Here is a 16,857-nt window from a genome sequence, read left to right as displayed (position 1 = left end):
TAATAATGATTTGGTTGCTAGGATTGAAGAATTAAACATTTCTCTTGCTAGTCTTAGAATAGAAAATGAGAATTTAATTGCTAAGGCTAAAGAACTAGATGTTTGCAATACTACCATTTCCAATCTTAGAGATAAAAATGATATTCTTCATGCTAAGATTGTTGAACTTAATTCTTGCAAACCATCTACATCTATTGTTGAGCATGTATCTATTTGTACTAGATGTAGAGATGTTGATGTTAATGCTATTCATGATCATATGGCTTTAATTAAACAACAAAATGATCGTATAGCAAAATTAGATGCTAAAATTGTCGAGCACAACTTAGAAAATGAGAAATTTAAATTTGCTCGTAGCATGCTTTATAATGGGAGACGCCCTGGCATTAAGGATGACATTGGCTTCCAAAGGGGAGACAATGTCAAACTTAATGCCCCTCCTAAAAATTTGTCCAACTTTGTTAAGGGCAAGGCTCCCATGCCTCAGGATAACGAGGGTTACATTTTGTACCCTGCCGGTTATCCCGAGAGCAAAATTAGGAGAATTCACTCTAGGAAGTCTCACTCTGGCCCTAACCATGCTTTTATGTATAGGGGTGAGACATCTAGCTCTAGGCAACCAACCCGTGCTAAGTTGCCTAGAAAGAAAACTCTTAATGCATCAAATGAACATAGCACTTCATTTAAGACTTTTGATGCATCATATGTTTTGACTAACAAATCCGGCAAGGTCGTTGCCAAGTTTGTTGGGGGCAAACACAAGGGCTCCAAGACTTGTGTTTGGGTACCCAAAGTTCTTGTTTCTAATGCCAAAGGACCCAAAACAGTTTGGGTACCTAAAGTCAAGAACTAAATTTGTTTTGTAGGTTTATGCATCCGGGGGCTCAAGTTGGATACTCGACAGCGGGTGCACAAACCACATGACCGGGGAGAAAAGGATGTTCTCCTCATATGAGAAAAACCAAGATCCCCAACGAGCTATCACATTCGGGGATGGAAATCAAGGTTTGGTCAAAGGATTGGGTAAAATTGCTATATCACCTGACCATACTATTTCCAATGTTTTTCTTGTTGATTCATTAGATTACAACTTGCTTTCTGTTTCCCAATTATGTCAAATGGGCTACAACTGTCTTTTTACTGATGTAGGTGTCACTGTCTTTAGAAGAAGTGATGATTCAATAGCATTTAAGGGTGTGTTAGAGGGTCAGCTATACTTAGTAGATTTTGATAGAGCTGAGCTCGACACATGCTTAATTGCTAAGACTAACATGGGTTGGCTCTGGCACCGCCGACTAGCCCATGTTGGGATGAAGAATCTTCATAAGCTTCTAAAGGGAGAGCACATTTTAGGATTAACAAATGTTCATTTTGAGAAAGACAGGATTTGTAGCGCATGTCAGGCAGGGAAGCAAGTTGGAGTCCATCATCCACACAAGAACATCATGACGACCGACAGGCCGCTTGAGCTACTCCACATGGATCTATTCGGTCCGATTGCTTACATAAGCATCGGCGGGAGTAAGTATTGTCTTGTAATAGTGGATGATTATTCTCGCTTCACTTGGGTATTCTTTTTACAGGAAAAATCTCAAACCCAAGAGACCTTAAAGGGATTCTTGAGACGGGCTCAAAATGAGTTCAGCTTAAGGATCAAGAAAATAATAAGCGACAACGGGACGGAGTTCAAGAACTCTCAAATTGAAAGCTTTCTTGAGGAAGAGGGCATCAAGCATGAGTTCTCTTCTCCCTACACCCCTCAACAAAATGGTGTAGTGGAGAGGAAGAATCGAACTCTATTGGACATGGCAAGAACCATGCTTGATGAGTACAAGACACCGGACCGGTTTTGGGCCGAAGTAGTCAACACCGCCTGCTACGCCATCAACCGGTTATATCTTCACCGAATCCTCAAGAAGACATCATATGAACTCCTAACCGGTAAAAAGCCCAACATTTCATACTTTAGAGTTTTTGGTAGCAAATGCTTTATTCTTGTTAAAAGAGGTAGAAAATCTAAATTTGCTCCTAAAACTGTAGAAGGCTTTTTACTTGGTTATGACTCAAACACAAGGGCATATAGGGTCTTTAACAAGTCCACTGGACTAGTTGAAGTCTCATGTGACGTTGTGTTTGATGAAACTAACGGCTCTCAAGTAGAGCATGTTGATCTTGATGAGATAGGTAATGAAGAGGCTCCATGCATAGCGCTAAGGAACATGTCCATTGGGGATGTGTGTCCTAAGGAATCCGAAGAGCCTCCAAGTGCACAAGATCAACCATCCTCCTCCATACAAGCATCTCCACCAACTCAAAATGAGGATAAGGCTCAAGTTGATGAAGGGCAAAATCAAGAAGATGAGCCACCTCAAGATAATGGCAATGATCAAGGGGGAGATGCAAATGATCAAGAAAAGGAGGATGAGGAAGAACCAAGACCGCCACACCCAAGAGTCCACCAAGCAATACAACGAGATCACCCCGTCGACACCATCCTCGGCGACATTCATAAGGGGGTAACTACTCGATCTCGTGTTGCCCATTTTTGTGAGCATTACTCTTTTGTTTCCTCTATTGAGCCACACAGGATAGAGGAAGCACTCCAAGATTCGGATTGGGTGGTGGCGATGCAAGAGGAGCTCAACAACTTCACTAGGAATGAGGTATGGCATTTAGTTCCACGTCCTAACCAAAATGTTGTAGGAACCAAATGGGTCTTCCGCAACAAGCAAGACGAGCATGGTGTGGTGACAAGGAACAAAGCTCGACTCGTGGCCAAAGGGTACTCACAAGTCGAAGGTTTGGATTTCGGTGAAACCTACGCACCCGTAGCTAGGCTTGAGTCAATTCGCATATTATTAGCCTATGCTACTTACCATGGCTTTAAGCTTTATCAAATGGACGTGAAAAGTGCCTTCCTCAATGGACCAATCAAGGAAGAGGTCTATGTTGAGCAACCTCCCGGCTTTGAAGACAGTGAGTATCCTAACCATGTTTATAGGCTCTCTAAGGCGCTTTATGGGCTCAAGCAAGCCCCAAGAGCATGGTATGAATGCCTTAGAGATTTCCTTATTGCAAATGGGTTCAAAGTCGGTAAGGCCGATCCTACTTTGTTTACTAAAACTCTTGAAAATGACTTGTTTGTATGCCAAATCTATGTCGATGATATTATATTTGGGTCTACTAACGAGTCTACATGTGAAGAATTTAGTAGGATCATGACACAGAAATTCGAGATGTCTATGATGGGGGAGTTGAAGTATTTCTTAGGATTTCAAGTGAAGCAACTCAAAGAAGGCACCTTCATTAGCCAAACGAAGTACACTCAAGACATTCTTGCTAAGTTTGGGATGAAGGATGCCAAACCCATCAAGACACCCATGGGAACTAATGGGCATCTCGACCTCGACACGGGAGGTAAGTCCGTGGATCAAAAGGTATACCGGTCGATGATTGGTTCATTGCTTTATTTATGTGCATCTCGACCGGACATTATGCTTTCCGTTTGCATGTGTGCAAGATTCCAATCCGACCCTAAGGAATCCCACCTTACGGTCGTAAAACGAATCTTGAGATATTTGGCTTATACTCCTAAGTTTGGACTTTGGTACCCTCGGGGATCCACTTTTGATTTGATTGGTTATTCGGATGCCGATTGGGCGGGGTGCAAAATCAATAGAAAGAGCACATCGGGGACTTGCCAGTTCTTGGGAAGATCCTTGGTGTCTTGGGCTTCAAAGAAGCAAAATTCGGTCGCTCTTTCCACCGCCGAAGCCGAGTACATTGCAGCAGGTCATTGTTGCGCGCAATTGCTTTGGATGAGGCAAACCCTGCGGGACTATGGTTACAAATTAACCAAAGTCCCTTTGCTATGTGATAATGAGAGTGCAATCAAAATGGCCGACAATCCCGTCGAGCACAGCCGCACTAAGCACATAGCCATTCGGTATCATTTTCTTAGGGATCACCAACAAAAGGGAGATATCGAGATTTCTTATATTAACACTAAAGATCAATTAGCCGATATCTTTACCAAGCCTCTTGATGAACAATCTTTTACCAGACTTAGGCATGAGCTCAATATTCTTGATTCTAGAAATTTCTTTTGCTAGATTGCACACATAGCTCATTTGAATACCTTTGATCATATCTCTTTTATATGCTATGACTAATGTGTTTTCAAGTCTATTTCAAACCAAGTCACAGGTATATTGAAAGGGAATTGGAGTCTTCGGCAAAAACAAAGGCTTCCACTCCGTAACTCATACTTCGCCATCACTCCAAGCAACTCTCTATTCCTTGGGGAGAAATGAGCATCTAAGAAAAGGACTTCGTCTTTGGGAGAGAGTAAGAGCTCAAAGATAAAGGACCGGACTTCGCCTTTGGTATAATCTTAACTCATTTACTTATGATCAAAGGGGAAGAAATTACTTCGAGGGCTCTAATGATTCCGTTTTTGGCGATTCATGCCAAAGGGGGAGAAGGTATGAGCCCAAAGCAAAAGGACCGCACCACCACAAATTTCAAAAACTTAGTGCTTTCCAAAAGTATTTATCAATTGGTATTCTATTGTGTTCAAAAAGGGGAGAAAGTAGTATTTCAAAAATGGTATATCAAAAATGGTATATCAAAACCCTCTTGAACACTAAGAGGTGGATCTCCTTTAGGGGGAATTTTGTTAAGTCAAAAGAAAAGCATTTGAAACAGGGGGAGAAAATTTCAAATCTTGAAAATGCTTTGCAAACTCTTATTCATTTACCTTTGACTATTTGCAAAAGATCTTTGAAATGGATTTACAAAAAGAATTTGCAAAAAAAAAACATGTGGTGCAAACGTGGTCCAAAATGCTAAATAAAGAAAGAAACATTCCATGCATATCTTGTAAGTAGTTATATTAGCTCAATTCCAAGCAATCTTTACTCTTACATTATGCAAACTAGTTCAATTATGCACCTCCATATTTGCTTTGGTTTGTGTTGGCATCAATCACCAAAAAGGGGGAGATTGAAAGGGAATTAGGCTTACACCTAGTTCCTAAATAATTTTGGTGGTTGAATTGCCCAACACAAATCTTTGGACTAACTAGTTTGCCCAAGTGTATAGATTATACAGATGTAAAAGGTTCACACTCAGCCAATAAAAAGACCAAGTTTTGGATTCAACAAAGGAGCAAAAGGGGCAACCGAAGGCACCCCTGGTCTGGCGCACCGGACTGTCCGGTGTGCCACCGGACATGTCCGGTGCACCAGGGGGACTCAGACTCAAACTCGCCACCTTCGGGAATTCCCTGAGGCGACTCGGCTATAATTCACCGGACTGTCCGGTGTACACCGGACAGTGTCCGGTGCGCCAAGGGAGGTCGGCCTCAGGAACTCGCCAGCTTCGGGAAACGCCAACGGCTAGTCCGCTAAAATTCACCGGACTGTCCGGTGTGCACCGGACTGTCTGGTGCGCCTCCGGAGCAACGGTCTTCTCCGCGCCAACGGCTCTCTGCCGCGCATTTAATGCGCGCTCTGCGCGCACAGAAGTCAGGCGCGCCCATACTGGCACACCGGACAATGAACAGTAGATGTCCGGTGTGCACCGGACACCCTGGAGGGCCCACAAGTCAGAAGTTCCAACGGTCAGAATCCAACGGCAGTGATGACGTGGCAGGGGGCACCGGACTGTCCGGTGTGCACCGGACTGTCCGGTGTGCACCGGACTGTCCGGTGCGCCATCGAGCAGACAGCCTCCCAACGGCCACTTTTGGTGGTTGGGGCTATAAATACCCCAACCACCCCACCATTCATTGCATCCAAGTTTTCCACTTCTCAACTACTACAAGAGCTCTAGCATTCAATTCTAGACACACCAAAGAGATCAAATCCTCTCCAAATCCCACACAACGCCATAGTGACTAGAGAGAGTGATTTGCTTGTGTTCTTTCGAGCTCTTGCGCTTGGATTGCTTTCTTCTTTCTTGATCCTTCTTTTGCAATCAAACTCACTTGTAATTGAGGCAAGAGACACCAAACTTGTGGTGGTCCTTGTGGGAACTTTGTGTTCCAAGTGATTGAGAAAAGAAAGCTCACTCGATTCGTGGATCGTTTGAGAGAGGGAAGGGTTGAAAGAGACTCGGCCTTTGTGGCCTCCTCAACGGGGAGTAGGTTTGCAAGAACCGAACCTCGGTAAAACAAATCTTCGTGTCTCACTTGCTTATTCACTTGGGATTTGTTTTGAGCCCTCTCTTGCGGACTCGTTTCTTATTCCTAACGCTAACCCCGGCTTGTAGTTGTGTTTATATTTGTAAATTTCAGTTTCGCCCTATTCACCCCCCCCCCCTCTAGGCGACTATCACTCTTCCGCCACGGGGAGATATCGTCGTCGAGTTCGCCTCCGCCGAGCGAGCCGACGACCGTCGTTGTTGTCGCGCTGCGGGGGAAGGAGTACCATGTCGTAGCTACCGTCGGGGGACATGAACTTGAGACTCCCAAAGCGGAGCACCATCCCGGGCCGAACAGGTTACTGAAGATTATCCATCTGAAAATCAACGGGAAAGTATTGCCAACACGCAGCTGGGCCCCTACCTGGCGCGCCAACTGTCGGTGTTTTGGACCCACGAGGACCCTCAACCGACTAGTGAATTTGATGCTGCGTGTCCCTTCCCAGATGGGTTGATGCAAGATGAAACATGAGAGGGGGGTGAGGCTTATATTATCTTGCACCAGGGTGCTCGTAGTAGGGGTTACAAGCTTCGCGGGAGAGGGTTTTGGCCTTGGAGTGAGCCGTCTGAGTTAGCCTCTTTCCTCTCTCCCTGGGAAGGCCCTGGGCATCCCCTTTTATAGATACAAGGAGATGATCCAGCTGTACATATGGGGGTGTAGCTATGTGCAAATGTGGTAGGCGGAGAAGTGCTTGAGCCATGTAGAAGCGTAGCTAGCGGTGCGGCCCTAGGTCCTGCTGACGTTTCTTTGCCTTCGTAGAGAGTTGAGAACAATCGACGTCATGGATGCATGCAGGGAACCATCATTACCTGTTGCCGGAGTAACCTAGATGGGACACCGGTCTTGTTCCTTCGTAGCCTGAGGCAGCTAGCTAGGGGTAGGGTAATGATGTATCCCCTGTGGCGTAGTCGGTCCGAGGCCGAGGTCGGGCGAGGCGATGACTTCTCCTGAGGCCGAGGCTGAGGTTGGGCGAGGTTGTGACTCCTCCCGAGGCCGAGGCTGAGGTCGGGCGAGGCGGTGACTCCTCCCGAGGCCGAGGCTGAGGCTGAGGCCTGGGGTCGGGCGAGGCGGAGACCTTATCCCGAGGCCGAGGCTGAGGCCGAGGCCTAGGGTCGGGCGAGGCGGAGACCTTCTCCCGAGGCCGAGGCCTGGGGTCGGGCGAGGCGGAGCTCCCTGTTGCGCCCGAGGCTGTAGTCGGGGGAGGTCGTGACTTACTGTCGTTAGTTTTACCCTGGTGGTTGGCACAGTAGTCGGAACGGGGTGAACAGTGTTGTTTTCCTATCAGAACGACCAGTAAAGGGGCGAAGTGACTGCGGTCATTTCGACCTTGCCAACTGAGGCGCGCATGTTAGGATAAGGTGTCAGGTGATCCCCGCATTAAATGCGCATGCGATACGATCGGTGGTAAGGCAATTTGGCCGAGGTTGCTGTACGACAAAGTTTGCTCGAGCTTGGCCTTGGGCGAGCCGGGGGTGCGCCCACTGCCTGAGGAGGCCCTCGGGCGAGGCGTGAATCCGTCCGGGACTATGGTTCTTGCCCGAGGTCGGGCTCGGGCGAGACGAGATCGCGTCCCTTGGTAGATAAGGCTTTAACTTTGAACTGTGCTTACCAGTCTTTACGGCCTGTTTTGAAGATTTTTTTCAGCCATGCTTAGAAGTATTGAGGGTACCCCTAATTACGATACCGGACATATATATATATATATATATATATATATATATATATATATATATATATATATATATATATATATATATATATATAGTGTAAATATATATATAATTCAGTTTTGTCTTGAAAATTTGGAAAAGGCGGAAAAACTACCACTGGCGGCTAAATAAAGAAAACCGTCAGTGAAAAGTGCATTTTCACTGGCGGTTTATTATTAAGAAAACCATAACGTTGTTTTCCACTAGTCCCTAGCATGCGGCACCGAAAAACGCTAGTGCAAATACATCTAGAACCGTCACTATAGAGGTTATGTGTACTAGCTAGTGATTATCAAAACAAATATTTGGACACATGCATTACCTACAAAATCAATTAAATCAATTTGCAACGTTAATATAAATATTTTACAATGTTCCAATGTCAACTATCACAATGTTTTCATCACACGTTTCACATACTACAACAGGGATCACATGCCTGACCAGATAGACGCTCGCTGGTGTTGTTGCCAGAGGTGTAGGAGCGACACAGTATTACCTTGTTCTGCAATACAGCAATAGGCACAATATGTAGTGCCTGAATGTTTTGAGTGTTAACCATGTTTTATAGTAATAATTACGACATGTGCGAACCATGTTTTACAGCCAGCAATGTAAGACCTTACTTGTATGAACCTACACGAGTTGTCATTTTTATTTCATTCACCTAATATCTGTTGATGCTCTGCAATTTTCTAAGCGTTTATATAAATGATGGCCACTGGCCTGGCCTCACCATCCACACCTTGCTTCATTAATGACCAGTGTGCTTATCAGCTTGTGGCAAATATTGACAACAACCATCTTCCAAACTCTGAAGTGTAGACTACTTTCCACCCACTGGTTAATGTATATTGTTTTTTCGAACATAATCACAAGCTGGTAATACAATCTGCTTTGATTTCAGTTTGGTTCATCAATACTACAATCATTTTTATGCTTTCGAAATTTAGCGACCAGTTCAAAATTTGCATAAATGAATTCATATACTCTTTAAACTTTACAAATCGTAAGTTTTACGAATTTGTTTTTTCTCCTTAGACAATAATATGCAAGCCACAAGACATGCCAACAATTGGAGCAACGACGTGTGCCTGACTGCCTGCTATGTCATCGTCAGCATATTCTGAGCGCCCATTAGACAATTAAAATGACAACTATTATAACAATTTACCTAAATTAATTATTATTAGGGAAAATCCAATTCCAAACATCATGTAAACTGAGAATGATCGGCTTTCATTCAACAGGACAAGTGATAAAAAAAACCCTGACTAGAAGGGGCAAACGATCATCAATCATAGCAAAATTCACACACAAATATAAAGAGATCACCATAGCAAGAGAACTTCTCCAGCACCTTACGGATAGACTTTTTGTTGTCACAGTACACAGCACAACATATTTCATCGTAATTAGAGTGCATTGCGGACATGAGACAACTTCCTTCTAAATTGTATACCCAAAACATGCCAAAGATGAGCCAAGCAGCAAGTCCAAAGAACACCAGGGCGTCTCTAGCAGCAGTCCATTTCAACATACCTCTGTAAGTAATATACTTTAATCAGATTTTTTCTGCAGCGAAAATAGCAAATAACAAAATTTTCTGACAGAGAGCTGAATGGCAGAATTCGAGGTTTCCAAACAAAATAGGCTGTGAACATGAACCTGATTAAAATGGCCTACTTATGGCTTGTCCATAAATTCCATGCAAGGAAGAAGGCTAATTGAGTGGAACAAGCAATACAAGAGAGCTACCCGGGGAACAATATAACATAACAAGTAATCTTAACATATCAATAGGCACTCAGTGATATAATCCATGCCCATCTAATCTTACAGGCAAACACATCACCAACATAAAGTTAAAAATGATATCCCAAACATATATTTGCCTTGGTAACATATAAGGTCATAAGGGACATACAAAGAGATATCCCTTAGTGTATGCTTTTCGCCAGACGATATAGTGCTAGTTGAAGAAAGTCGAGCGGGAGTAAATAAAAAACCTAGAGTTGTGGCGAGAGGATGTAAAGTCCAGAGGTTTTATACTAAGTAGAACTAAAACCGGATATATGAGATTTTGATTTCAGCACTACTACACATGAAGAAAGAGATGCTAGTTTAGTAGGTCAAGTAGTACCCATGAAGGACACCTTTAAATACTTAATTCTAAGCATTTAAGTGAATAATATAAAATTAGTATTAAACTTCACCCGCCAATAATGTATATGAACATGTTCGGATCAAGTCCTTTAAGCAGCTTCTTACAGGGCTGTAACCCAACGATGGAAATGTTTGAAACCCCGATCTGTATTACTAATAGAACTGTAGGTTGAAATAAAGCCATATGAACTAACGAGAACAAGAATGCTGCAGCGCAGAAATTGAATGCTAAACACAGCTCCATCATACCAAAGGTTATGGAAACTATATTATATAAAAGTTACCAGTACACAAGTACACAACTGGATGCTAGACTGCTAGTAGTTAGATAGTTAGATTGTCAAGTTGTCAATTATTGGTGAACAATCAGTTTAATCTGAAATTTAATTTAAAATTCAAGAACTTCATACACAAAACAACATATATACTCTGCATCGATCAACTGAAAATCACTAAAAACAACAGCACAGGTTGGTACAACTATATGGGGACAAATACTTCACTGAGAAGATGCACAAATAAAGGAAAAGTGTGGTTACCAAGCTTCTGCGTTTTAGTACAAATGAACTGTGGTGGAGTAATGTAACCAGAAAAGGCTGCAAAATTCCGAGCAGTTTGGCTTCTAATTGCCACACATTTTGGCCATACGCAGCCTATAAGCTGTGCCAAATAGGCCCAACATGTCTCCACTAGTATCTACACAGCCCCAAATAACAGAATTGTATTTTTTTTGTTTCCCAGGATCAATAATATCGCTGTTAACAATGGTTCTGTAAAACAGATCATGAAAACAGATTCTCTAATACAAACATTTAAGCAGTATTAGGCTATTAGCACGAGTTTAATCACATTGGCATAAAAGATGGAATCAAAGATGTTTTCTTAAGGGGGGTGAATCGAATCTGCAACTCCTGTGTAATATGACCTCGAAAAATAACAATCTGCAACATTAGTATAACAAGGTACTTACACAATCAACTCTGGCCACATCTATCTACAAATGCTAGTCATCCAAATAAATTGCAAGACATACAAAGACATAAGGATGGGTTGTTTTCTGTTTTTGTATTCCAGTAAGCACTAATACTTCTAATAATCAATAAATAATGTCTTTGTATGTAATCAATGCAATAGTAACATGAACAACACAGTCAAGTTTAGTCATGAATAGGCAAGGAGGCACTCAAGATCATACTCTATGAAAACAGCAGCAATAAGCTACACAAAATGGTTAATATGATTCAAATTTCTATTGCAAAGAAAAATGTTGCAGGTTTCCACATAAACACAAAAAAAGGCATAGCTTTCTGACAATAGCACTGGCCACCAAAAAATAACCTTAGAAATTTCAGGTATGTAAAAAATTCAAGTGCGTTTGGCTTACCAAACTGTCTGACTGATAGACATCTTCAAAAGACATAATCACCAGGGCACCCACATAATGATTCATCAAATGGATCTGAAGCCAAATCATGGATGTGCTTCGTGTGTACCAAGCTAGACATCCTACGTGTGGCATCAGCTTCAAAACAAAATGTAGCACCTCGAGAAGCTCTGCCATGTACCTCTAGCTTCTTGTGTTGTCTGGCAATCCATTTTGTATCACACTGGCCTTGACGAACCACAAACTTCATAGATTCAAGCACTCTGGCGTTCAAGATGAAGAACTTGACGAAATTTACATCTGCACTATTGTCCTCATAATTTATTATCTGCATGTTCTTGAGATGCCGATCAAGGCATTCAAGTGGAGCATAGCCTTGTTCGTTCTTAATAAGCATCCGAGTATATGACTGAAAAGGGAAGAGTGAAGTGAAACAACACACCATCAATTGAGATGCAACATGATTTTTGACTGCTCAGTTTATTTAGTACAACAAACAAGTAGCTTTGCGCAAAAAAAAGAAGAAAATCTCACCACAATGTATAGCTTCTCCACGCATGGAAAGCATTTTAAGAAGCCAATGACAAGATCCAGATCAGGAGTGGTGAGGAGGGCTAAAGTTCTTACAGTACGCATCACATTGGGCAGGCTAATAATAGGCACCATTTTCTGAAATAACGGTATGAACATAAACCATATGATCTGGTGAACAATACACGTACATGGAAATGCATTGGGCTAAGTAAAAGATGTAGCTATACCTCAAAAAACATGGTTCCAAGCTGAAATGTTGGGATGTCATCATGAAGATACCCCAATGTTTTCAGTTTGGGTGCATGAATAACCCAGATCACCAGACCATAACTTGGAGGCTGTGGGATAAGCATTTCTAGGAGAGGAGCGTCCTCAACAATGAGCTCTTGCAGCTTTCCCTCCAAGACTTTAACACCATCCGACACACCAAGGCTCCGAAGGGTCGGCGAACTGATATGTAGACTGTGGCAACCGATGTTACCATCCAGAACCATGCTCTCTAGGACAGGGCATCCAGACAGAACGGCATGGAGAGCAGTGTCAGATATATGGACCCTAGCAAGTGTGAGGTGCTTGAGGTTGGGGAAATGACTACAATTTAGGAGCTTGAGCTGGTTGAGGTCTGGGAAAAAAATGAGATCGCTATATCGTGGTGGAGCCCGCTTGCCTAAGTGCAGGGCGCAGACTAGAGGCAGAAGACGGAGCACAGACGGCGGAAGTACATTGTATGAACAAATCTCCAACTCCGGGAAGTCATTGATCCTGGGGGATTGCAGCAATGAGTCGACCAACTGGAAGTTGTTGCCAAATAGCTGATAGGTGAGTGAGAAGCGACGGAGAGGGCCCTCGTGCGTGCTCAACAGGCTGCAGAGACGGCTGCAGTAGGACGACATGTGCCCAACGTAATTGATAGCGACCTCGACATTGAGAGGCGCGGTGCGCCAAAGAGGCCGCCACCGACGCGAGAGGATCTGGGTGCGGGCGCCGTCCTTGGTCGGGAGGAGGGTGATGATGCTGCAAAGAATCTCGTCGGGGAGGCTGTTGATCAGGTCCGGGCCCCGGGGCGGCACCGGCACCGGCAGTTCTTGACCACCACGTTGCCCCTCCTCCAGCCTCCTCTTCTTCTTGGCTCCTGCATCCATAGCGGCACCACGCGTCCACTGCAGCACAAGGAGCACTGGGTGGAACCGTGCAAATCGTGATCAGAAATTTCGTAGGAAAATCGAGAAACCTATTTGCTCCAAAACCCCAACCAAAACCCACAACAGCTGCCCTCGTCGTGCTCCGGGTATTTACCTCCAAAGTCCAAGATGACCGTTCACGCGCTAGCAGAGCGGCACCCCCCACGTGAACCTCCACTCGTCGTCCTCTCGCCGTTCCGCGCGGCCACTGCCGCCGTCCGTCGAGGCCCGACGGGAGATAAGTAGTGAGTCGGGGAGAGAGAGAGAGAGTGACGAAGGGGAAGAGACCAAAGCCCCGAGAGCAAACTGAAGGGTCCGTTTGTTTCCATTAAACTTTAGTGTCTGTTTAAATTTTAGTGGATCAACGAAGACGTAAGTTTTTTAAAAAATTCGAACTCCGTTAATAAATTGATGTGTATTCATTTGTTTTTGTGTTGCAATTTATTCTACATCTTTCCTTCCTAGTCTTTTAGCTACTTGCACTAATCTTATTTTCCATTGAGTTGCAAAGTTCAATCATGTATTTATATTTACTAAAAACCTTGTGCAAGCATTGTACTTAAACTACTCGAACTAACTCATCTTGTTCTAAGCACTTAATATAATAATCTCAGGTTGAGTTAGATTGTTTGAAGTTAAATTTTAAGTTTTGTCTATTTAGCCTTTTCTAGGCGACTATCAGTTAGCATTGGTTCAAAGAAAATCTTCAGACATGTCAATAGGACTCAAGTCTTCCAACTACATGGAAAGCAAAACAAATTAAGGAAGTCTACTTCCATTAAATGACAAAAACTATCATTCATCAGGTTGCCTTAGAGAGATCAACAACACGATCACGCTAAATCCTAGTTTTGCTAATGCAAATGGATATCTTCACAACAATCTAAGAAAAATTCATCCTCGCAAACATGTAAGAATACCATTTCTAAGCTAAAAATACACAATCCTTATGTGAGAATCAAACAAATCTTCACTAACATTAAACATAATATTCAACTAATTTCGAAGGTTCAACAATGAAGTTTCTCGTATACATCAAAAGATGCATAATCTTTGCATCATTCTGCGCAAGCCTGAGAGGAGGAACCAACACAAGGTTTATTAAAGTTTAAGTATTTACAATTGTATTCTCACCCCTCAATAATTACAAAACAAACTATATAATATGGTCACGAACATCATCACTTTGCATTGCGAGATCCACAATAGCTTTGTATGCCTTCTTCTGACATGATTCAGCTAGTGTCGATTCTTCCCTCAAGCTGCAGTAAGAAGGAAACATCACAAGATGGCAACAAGAGATAATTGAAAAAATAACAAATCCAACAACTCACAAAACACTTGTGTATTCTAGTTTTGGCTTTTGTAATGGAAAGCTCTCGCCCCCGAGATTCCAGTATTAATGAAAATACTTTCTTTCCTAGCTTGTTAACCTTTACAGAAACTTTTAAGACTCAACATGAGGAAACTTATAACATTCATCTATAGCTTCGCATACAACGAATCATTGGCTTCCTTCATCTGATAAAACGAAGCCCAAGTCAAATAGAACTTAGCTTACCAGTCGTCTAGAGCATAGTTGGCATATCCTCGTAATGAGAACATAGCTAGCCGAAGACTAAACTAAAATCTCCCTTCTCCCAATAAGCGTCTTCAAGCATAGCTCCAAATTTGTTATAACAATCTCTACTAAGTTCTTATAAGCAATCAACTGAGCGAAGAAAATAAGCATCTTTATTGTCTAATTTTTTTTCTAAAAACTTCCTTTCTATTTCACTCAGCTCCAAATCCTTTTTCATCTTCATAATCTCTTCACCATTCATCCCAAATGATCAGAGAATCCAAGAAGCAAAGGCTCAATCATATGCAATGTTTCCACACATGAAATCCTTTCGTTTTCCTTTTGAAAGCTTTATGTATGGTTTTAGTAATTGTTAAACTAGCGGACTAACCTCTACTCTAAGTACTATACATAAGATAGGCTAAGTCCATATCCAAGTTTGAGCAAGTATAACAACTATGAAAATGATGATGATGTTCATAAGGGCTGATCATGTGCTAAACATGATAAAAGGAAGGGTTAAAGTAAAATGCAAGTGCTCAAGACAAAGATATAAGCTAAGACATTTTTTACCTATCAAAACTTTATAAAGTATGTGACCAGATTTAGGATAGGTGGCCATACTATTAGGGGGAGATTAATTGGATAATTCGATCATCTAGTGCTACTAGGTGTTTGTATTTATATGCATTGTGAAAAGAATGTAGACGCCTAAGAGGGGATTAATTATGACTTCTATTTTTCGCACTCTAAACTAGGCCAATAATAATTCCCTGAAACAAAACCTATGCAAATAGCCGGACACGAGTGTGCACTAAGGTTTTGTCTAAGTGTTGCTATCTCTACAGCAAAAAGGAGTTTAGCAACCGAAGTTCCAATCCTACCGACTTGCCTATATTCTAAACTAGGAATAGTAAATATCACAACTCATGTAAACAATAAATGTGGAAGCTTAAAGATAAAGGTAGACATGCAAACTCCCGTTGTCACGACAATATTTTTACCAAGGTATCTAGAACCACGTAAGGTTCTAACTAATCCTCGTTGGTGCCCCTACGTAAAGGGAAGCCCACGCGAGGGCCAAGCACCTAGTCGAGTGACTCCGTAGAGAGTCGTAGGCCTTCTCTACGCACAATTGGTGCTCTGCTTTTGGCCTCCTCTTGGACGCTCCCCGCCGTCTTCACTATCGAGCTTTCGGCCGAAACACCGTAGGCCTTGTTCCCTTAGTATATGGTGGCAGCCACACCACAAACGCGGTTGGTGTGGTCTCGCAAGACTCTCGCCTCACTCGGTACAAGTACAACAGCTTACGCAAGAGGAGTGATTTGTGTGGATTTTCTAACCTCACTCAATCTACTAGGAACAACCTAGAGCAAGCGCTAGCCTAAGCACTTTGTAAAACACATATGCTAATCATCGAGTGATTCTATTAAGCACTTGGGGGTTCGAAGCAATGGAGATGAGTCTTGTTGGTCACTTGTTCTCAAATGTTATAGATCAAGAACAAGACAACACGATTGTTAATGGTTAAAGACCTTCGTCCTTCGAAGCATTATTTCCTTTCGGATAAAATGATCTTTAGACGAAGGTCATGAAGGACATGCCTTCATCATCTCAGTATATAAAATATGAATACAAACATAAATAAGAATGTAAAAGAATGTTAAAGAATGAAAGATAATGATCAAGTCCTCACAATTTATTTATATTCGTATTCATATATCAAAATGAACATTAATGATATTTATAGCACAATGGTACCTTCGGTTCGCCAGAAGGTAGGGATGCAAAGATGACGCGAGAGAGAGATTACAATTCAGCGTGAATAGTACGATGCTACTGTTCATCTATTTATAGGCACGGGACGCAGCCCAGATAAGATTACATCCATGCCCTTGACATTTACTCTTAATTACAATGCAAGTTATCAAGGACAAAGTAGTATTTTCCTCCTTAGATCGGTTCCATCCTTCATCCTTGCTATCATATCAAGCCGAAGCTCCTTTAGCCATAGCTTCGGCGTTCAGTCATATCACCTTCGGGCTGTATCTTCATATCACGCATGGCTTTACCAGAGGAGAAAACCTTCATCCCAAAGTCGAAGCCTCCTGTAACAG

At 42.6% G+C, this 16,857-nt stretch overlaps 1 protein-coding gene across 1 annotated transcript; it reads right to left on the bottom strand.

Moving 5' to 3' along the window:
• Window positions 1-9,239: 9,239 nt before the first annotated feature.
• Window positions 9,240-13,400, bottom strand: LOC100383129 (uncharacterized). Its single transcript, NM_001175795.1, has 5 exons — window positions 13,295-13,400; window positions 12,226-13,175; window positions 11,999-12,133; window positions 11,465-11,873; window positions 9,240-9,458 (listed from the first exon to the last, which is right to left on the bottom strand). The coding sequence occupies exons 2-4, from the start codon at window positions 13,138-13,140 to the stop codon at window positions 11,490-11,492; spliced, it is 1,434 nt and encodes a 477-aa protein (NP_001169266.1). The 5' UTR covers window positions 13,141-13,175; window positions 13,295-13,400; the 3' UTR covers window positions 9,240-9,458; window positions 11,465-11,489.
• Between the last annotated feature and the right edge of the window lie 3,457 nt (window positions 13,401-16,857).

This window comes from Zea mays, chromosome 7, assembly GCF_902167145.1.
Source record: "Zea mays cultivar B73 chromosome 7, Zm-B73-REFERENCE-NAM-5.0, whole genome shotgun sequence".
Classification (NCBI taxonomy): Eukaryota; Viridiplantae; Streptophyta; class Magnoliopsida; order Poales; family Poaceae; genus Zea; species Zea mays.
This window is presented reverse-complemented; position numbering and strand designations above follow the sequence as displayed.